We start from the raw sequence: 7,794 nt of genomic DNA on the forward strand, positions 1-7,794 counted from the left end.
ATAGTAATTTCACAAGAGGAGAAGTCTGATATTGTGAGCATATCCTTCTAACTTTAGAGTTTTACTGAAAGACTCTTGGGAACAGGGTTCACTACAAAATAAACCGAGAAATAACATCTTTCAAAAGACAGACTCAGACTGATAATGTCCTGCTCAGAAATGTATTCTGGAGTTTACAGTACAACAAATAAACAGTATCAGTGGTGGAAAAAGTATTCAGATCATTTACTTCAGTAAAAGTGCCAATGCAGCAATGTAAAAAATGACATTACAAGTGAAAGTCCTGAATGAAAAATCCTACTTAAGTAAAAGTACATACATGTTAGCAGCAAAATGTACTTTAAGTATTAAAGTAATAGTAGTGGTTTGATCCCTCTGACTGATATATTATTATATATGACATCATTAGATTATTAATACTAAAGCATCAGTGTGTAAGCAGCATGTTACTGTTGTAGCTGCTGGAGGTGGAGCTAGTTTCAACTACTTTATATACATTTAACTGGTTTAGTCCAGTGGTTTCCAACCTAGGGGTCGGGCCCCCCCAAAGGGTCACCAGATAAATCTGAGGGGTTGTGAGATGATTAATGGGAGAGGAAAGAAGAAAAAACTAAGTCCTGATACACAAATATGTTTTCAGTTTTTGGACTTTTTCTCTAATCTTTGATTTTTGGTGAAATATTGCATCATTTGAACATTTATTGAAGTGAAACCATGTGAGAACTTTAGAGGGAAAAATCATTATTTGGTGGAGCTGTTGACAACTCATAGACATCTGAAATGTGACCCCAACTACACACTGCTTTTTCAAGACGTCAAAAGCCAAAAAGATTGGAAACCACTGGTTTCATCTTTAATAATGTGTTGTATTTTAAAAGCTTGTTATATTATCCATCGTGTCAAATCTTCATCTGAAAAGTAACTAAAGATGTTGAATAAATGTACAGTATTTCCCTCTGAAATGTAGTGGAGTGGAAGTATAAAGTAGCACACTCAAATAAAGTACAAATACCTCAAAACTGTACTTAAGTTAATGTAGATGCAGTCAGAGTGCAAGATAAGAAGGTATATTTCTCATACTTTACAGACATAAAAGTGCAGCACTAATTCATGTGAGAAATTACTTTCTTCAAAGAAGAAGGCATTGTTTTCAAAGTATGCATGTATCCTTTCATGTTAATGGCCTGTGTTTCAGTCTAAGTAGAGTACCTTGGTATACAATATGGGTATAGACTGCAGGTAATTGCAGTCTATTGTTAAATGGAATTCAAATCATGTCATTATGGCTGCATTTGCCTGCTCAAACTAGGTTTTGGTCCTCTCCAGCTTTGAAGATGGAAATAGAGTTTCATTGTGTAATGGCCATTCTCCTGTGTAATGCGCTGTATGATCTGCCTTCCCCCGAATGAAAAGAAAAGTCACTGAGAGCTTTAAAAGCCAAGATACATGCTCCACATGCCGACATATACATGCCACCTGCGCAAAAAGCACAAACAAATGGCTTTATGCCACTTCAGCGTCCACGCAGCAGAATGACTGCTCAAAAAATAGACATTAAATTGCACAAACCAGGGGGAAAAAGCACCCCGGGGGAGAAGCTTATCATGGCACTGTGTTCCCTTTGTACCACCATATCACGCTGTCATGCAGAATGCTGCCAACCCCACAGCTCTTTTGAGCCACAGAACAAGAAAGCATGTAAACCTTTTCTTTTTTTTTTTGCTTTTGGTTTAAATTTTTAAAGGCCATTTGCACTCTTGCGAAATGTCAGCCTGTGTACTAGGATCATGTATTGAATGTTGTAAAATGTTGTCACGTCTTGCATTAAGTTCTGATACAAAGTTTTACCTCATTCATATGAGCATTTAGTTCAGTTTACAATAACAAAGTGATGTTATTGATGGCCCTTCACTACTGCTACAGTAAAAGAAAATAAATTGTCAGTGATAGATGTTGCAGGCTCGTTTCAAAATCTGCTTTGTGATATGATCATATAACCATTAAGTGTTTGGTGTTGTTTGTCAGTGAATGTGAAAGCAAAAAGAAAATTAAATGGACAATGTGAGCATCTTATACAGTACAAGTCAAATGTTTGGATACACCTTCCCATTCACTTGAATGAGAAAGTGTATCCAAACTTTTGACTGGGACTGTATATATATATATATATTTTTTGTCTTTGCTAAGGTTCCATTTCTCTTCTCTCTCTTTCAGATGTAAATGGAGAAGCAGCAGTGTCAACAAGAGAAATTGGACTTCCATACAATTTTTAAGTGCTTTGCATTGAAACGCAAACAGCATCACTTCTCTCTAAAGTAATCCATTACTGACAATTAATGTCAAACTGTACGCTGGAGCAGCTTAATGCTGCCTCGCTGGGTGAAAAATTGCTAATGGAAAGAAAGCCTTATAAGATCCAACTCATCAAAATACACCTAAATGCAGCATAATGCCTTCGAAAGTGTCATGTTTATACCTGTTGACAGTGGTCTGCTGGGCGAGCGCTCTGTGGTACTTGAGTATATCTCGCCCAACATCCACTTATGTTGGCCAGATGTCTCTGCCTGTACGGAAGACTGTGAAACCTCACAAAAACATCACCTTCACCAACATCCACACCCGCCCACTCAACCCACATGCCTTTGAATTTGTCATCAATGAGCCGAAGAAATGCGAAAGTGTCACTCCCTTTCTGGTCATCCTCATCAGCACCACGCACAAGGAGTTTGATGCTCGGCAAGCCATCCGGGAGACCTGGGGGGATGAGAGCACCTTCAGCGACATCCGCATCCTCACCATCTTTCTGCTGGGAAGGAACACGGATGCCGTCCTGAACCAGATGGTAGAGCAGGAGAGCCAGATTTTCCATGACATCGTGGTGGAGAACTTCATTGACTCTTACCACAACCTCACCCTCAAGACCATGATGGGTATGCGCTGGGTGGCTACCTTCTGCCCTAAAGCACAGTATGTCATGAAGACAGACAGTGATATCTTTGTCAACATGGACAATCTGATCTACAAGCTCCTGAAGCCCACCACCAAGCCAAGAAGGAGATATTTCACCGGCTATGTGATAAACGGTGGTCCTATAAGGGACATGCGCAGTAAGTGGTACATGTCCAGAGACCTGTATCCTGACAGTAAATACCCACCTTTCTGTTCAGGCACTGGCTACGTGTTCTCAGCAGATGTGGCTGAGCTAATCTTCAAGACTTCATTACACACAAGACTGTTGCACCTGGAGGATGTGTATGTGGGACTGTGTTTGCGTAAGCTGGGTATACACCCTTATCAGAACAGTGGTTTTAATCACTGGAAAATGGCCTACAGTCTCTGCAGGTACAGACGGGTTATCACCGTCCACCAGATTTCCCCTGAAGAGATGCACCGCATTTGGAATGACATGTCCAGCAAGAAGCACCTGAGATGTTAGGGGACAGGTGGATCAGTGAAAAACAACAACTTTATTTTGCCTTTTTCTCCTTTTCAAACTTCATCAGTCACACACTGAGTAATGTAAAAAAACAGTGAGGGCTGCTGTGAGTCTCTATTTCATGACAGATGTTTTCATTGACATCCATCTATATGTCTATTTCTGCTGATTACACCTCATGGTTGTTAATGAATGCATGAGGCTTGTAAAGCACGTATTCTCATGCATAATTAAAATGTGGTGTTGTTATTGAAAGTCATTTTGTTCCAGGTCCAACTTAAGCAGAACATTACTTAACATGCATTAAGTCAATCAGTGTCAACCATTAACAGGTTCACAAGTCCATGCCCATATGTACATTGAAAGAGTTTTTGATCTACGTAATTGTTCCTCCTGTCAATCCCTTCCTAAAAGCGAATTCAGTATAAGAGATGGGGAACAAAATCTGTTGTTCTGCTTGAAAATGCACAAACTTGATCAAAGCTGATATAGAGCTTTAGTGGTCTGAGTTAGACAAATGTTCAGTTTAGTACCAAATTCATGCTTTGTGTTACTGTTCCTCTGCTGTGGCTCAGCAAGGAAACACTGTCCATAGAAACACATAGAGGGAACTCCATATTAAAACATTTTAACTTTGAAAGAAGACACTTTATATGTCTAACTTAGACTGCTGAAGCCTCATATCAGCTGAATTGTGGAATTCGCTTTTACACAAAATGAGGACTGTGGATTTTGTCCTCCATCACTGATGTTGAAATCGCTTGAAAAAGGGATCAATTATAGTGGCCATTAACCTTTTCAATGTACATATGGGTATGTCAGTATTGTTTTTAAGGGGACATATTATGGTTTTATACTGTTATGATGTCAAATGTCAAACACAGTCACAGGTCCAAAATGAATGGTGAATTGCGTGGTAATGCTTGCTTTGGTTGCAATGTTACCTTTCCCACCTCCTTGTGATGATGTCAGATTGTTCAGGCATGCCCACACACAGCTGTCTGTTGGTAGCCTTTGTTGTTAAGGTTCACGTTGTCTGCTTGCATAAGTCAGATCAGATTTGGGCTCGGCTGGATGTATTTGTGAATTTTTCATCTCAAGTAAAAAACAAAAAAAAGAAATGAAATAGTACTACTACTGTTTGTTTATGTTGCTTCTCGAGCTGCCAGAAGTCAGCTGAGGGGCAGCTCAATCAGACCCACAACCACAACAAATGGGCTCATCGGGAAGGGCAGCCTTAAAGAGACAGGAGCTGAAATGGACAGTATAAATGGCCAGTATAAGATAAATAAGGAGTCTTTTGAACTATAAATCACGCAAAGATATTCCAGTAGAGCCCCGGAATATAAATATAGACCTGGAAATGTGCATGATACGTCCCCTTAAAGACAGACATAAAAAAATGTGAACCTAAGTAGCGTGACCTAATGTGTAGGGACAGTGTTTCAACGAGACGACCTTGGTTCAAGCCCTGATGCTAACAATGTTCTGCCATGCTAAAGTGTCCTTGAGTGAGACACTGAATCTCTACCAGCTTCATGGCTGCTGACTCAGCACGTTGCTCTTCCTGCAGCAGTGCAAGCCAAAAGAGAATTTCTGTGCAGGAATCAATAAACTATCAAATTACCTTTTTCAATCTGTAATATTATACATTTTAAAATGGTCATTTACACAAATGAAAGACAAGTTGCTGAACAATGACAATGCAAATGTAAATCTTGTGATGACCCCTGTCATCTTGGGTTTGCTGTGTGATTCACCTGTCTGTCTGCTCTGTCTCTGCAGGTGGGTCATTAGCGCAACCGGGAACACCTGAGGGCCCATGGTGTTCCCAGGTTTATAAAGCCTGGCTGCAGCTGGTAGCTCTCTCTCGCTGCAGCTCTCTCTCCTTTCTCCCTGCAGGCACCTGTTATTTTGTTATGTTGCTGCTTTAGTTTCATTTAGGTTATGCAACTTACAACACACACACATATTCACCACTCATGCACACCTTACACCACAGACTTTACTGACACATCCACACCCTCTACCATGTTAAACCTCTGTTGATTCCTTAAAGGGGACCTATTATGCTTTTCCTTATTTTCAGTCATATATATAATGTTACAATGTCAGATGTTCATATTCAACGTGGCCAAAGTGTCAGATAATGAGGTAAACATACATAGAAGTAATCCCTGTGAGCAAAAAGCACCTGCTTCAGACTGAATGCTTGGTTTCCAACATTTTTTTCTACTTTCAGCCCAAGCTGACGTCCACTCTTGATGGATTTCTTTATACGGTCATCTCTCACTGGTGCGCTCCGCTAACATCGAGCCATGACTCCAGTCGAGCTGGCATGCTGTGAGTGTTTTCCATTACACAGTACAGCAAAGTAAAATAAGATGTTTACCTGTAGGAGGTGTGCTGATCGTCTGCAGCTCTTCATCAAACATCTTCATCACTGTGGCTGTTTCTACCTGTACTATTCCTCCCTGAATTATTTCTAACTGATCTACTGAACAAAGAGCTCCATATGTTGTTGTGTGGACCAGTTTTTAGCGCCACTAACAAAGCTCTGCTAATTCGGTGAGGAACACATTTCTCCTGTAAATTCTTCACAATAAGTCTCCTGTTATTTAGTCATTTAAAAGCTTTTAATATAAGGCAGTAAAGCAGAAAATGTTGGGTTTTTATCAGCAGTAACTTAACACGACTCTGATACATGCTGCCCCTCGGTAGCCAATCAGAACAATGTGGGCTCATCCAGAGGGGGTCTTAAAGAGACAGGAGCTAAAACTGCCTGTTAAGAGACAGAAGCTGAACTGAGGGGCTGCATAAAGGGCCAGTATAAGACATATAAGGAGTTAACTGTGAATCATGCAAAGCTACTCTAGTGGAGTCCAGGAATAAAAATATAGAACTGGAAATGAGTGAAATAGGTCCCCTTTAAGATAGTTACTTTATTTAAAAATAAATTCATTTTGTTAAAACTTAACACTGGTGTGTCTCCTATTTGTTATGGCCTAAGAGCTCTGTCATAACAAATTGGGAGCTCATCCATTTAGGTAATTTTGTTAGAAAGTTTGTTTGTGCCTCAGGTAGCAGTGGGTGCATGGTGTTGATTGTGCATGGTGATTAGGTGATTTGATCCAGCTTCGTGCCGATTTTGGCTGTGTTTTGTTTGCCAGAGTTTGCTCTGGTTTTCGGGAAATACACCATGTGTTGTTTTTCTTCTTTGAAAGCGTTGGTTTTTGACCAAGTGTCCTGGATTGTTGGGTGCCGAACGGAAGGTAAGTGTTACTGATCTGATGCACAGAGATTTCTACATTAGGCTGTAGTGGCATTTCCCCTTTGAGTTACGTCAGTCTGTTTGTTTTTTTGCATTGTTGTAGCGACGTGGTTAGTGTCAGTTGTTTTCTGACAACTGTCTCTGGGGCATATCCATATGATTTTGTGGGGTTGCCTGCTTGCAGGTCCCTTTACAAGTCCGCTGGTTTTCAGTGCTAAATGCCTGCCGCAAGTCACATGAAGACTAGGGGTGAGTTGGTAGTAAGTTGTGGTTAGGCAGTTAGGGGGAAATCCTCTGTGAGGGTTAACTTGTGCCTCAAGTGCGTGTCCGGTGAACACATTGCTGTCTTGTCAGTGGGTTTTTTGCCACAGGGGTCATCACAATCTAATCTGACAACAAACCAGGTCAGCTGTTCAGATAAAACTACATCTGCACTCATGCTTCTCTTCTCCTCCATCTTTCTGAGATATAAAGCTAAAAGTGATCTGCTGTGTATTATCAGTCTCCAAACAGACCAAGTCAAAAGATAATTTGGTATTTTCGAGTCAATAACTTTAGAAAAGTCTTAAGTATTGGTAATGATCAAACCATGTAGCTGAATTTAATGGATCCCCTTTTGTTATGACTTTGCCTAATGTTTTTGTTTACATTATTTTATAATTTCACTGCCTCTTCTCTTAAAAAAATCAAATGTATATTTTGGTTTTTAGATGCATTTTGTTGTTTCCCACTTTTACATTTTTCATACTTGAGGTAACTGTGCACCTCAGGTACCAGCTCCTCAATAATCCCACTGCTGCTCTTGGTTTTTATGTATGCTGTATGTCAGCAGCTATTTCAGCTCATCAACTCTTACACGCATCAAGAGAAATACATGTCGTGCAAGTATGAGTTTAACTGTAGCTAAGACCATCACAGACTGGATGTATTATCAAATGTATCTGGCATATCAGTGATTACTGAAGCACTGCTACTGACATCATGGAAAATGTTTTGTGTTTCTCAGAAAATGTGGCTTTCACAGCCACATTTTCATTTCTTTCTTTCAAGATGTTTTGTAGTATTATAAGCTAATGTGACATTTACT

General features: G+C 40.0%; 1 protein-coding gene across 4 annotated transcripts in view; it reads left to right on the forward strand.

Annotated features, from left to right (window-relative positions):
- The window catches only part of b3galt1b (UDP-Gal:betaGlcNAc beta 1,3-galactosyltransferase, polypeptide 1b), a 44,646-nt gene extending 39,920 nt beyond the window's left edge, over positions 1–4,726 (forward strand). For all 4 annotated transcript variants that reach the window (XM_042427342.1, XM_042427339.1, XM_042427341.1 and 1 more), the window contains one exon: positions 2,215–4,726. In XM_042427342.1, the coding sequence (XP_042283276.1) occupies positions 2,450–3,436 (987 nt within the window). In that variant the 5' untranslated portion in view covers positions 2,215–2,449 and the 3' untranslated portion in view covers positions 3,437–4,726. The remainder of the gene's footprint in view (positions 1–2,214) is intronic.
- Positions 4,727–7,794: the final 3,068 nt, after the last annotated feature.

Source organism: Thunnus maccoyii, chromosome 11 (assembly GCF_910596095.1).
Source record: "Thunnus maccoyii chromosome 11, fThuMac1.1, whole genome shotgun sequence".
Lineage (NCBI taxonomy): Eukaryota > Metazoa > Chordata > Actinopteri > Scombriformes > Scombridae > Thunnus > Thunnus maccoyii.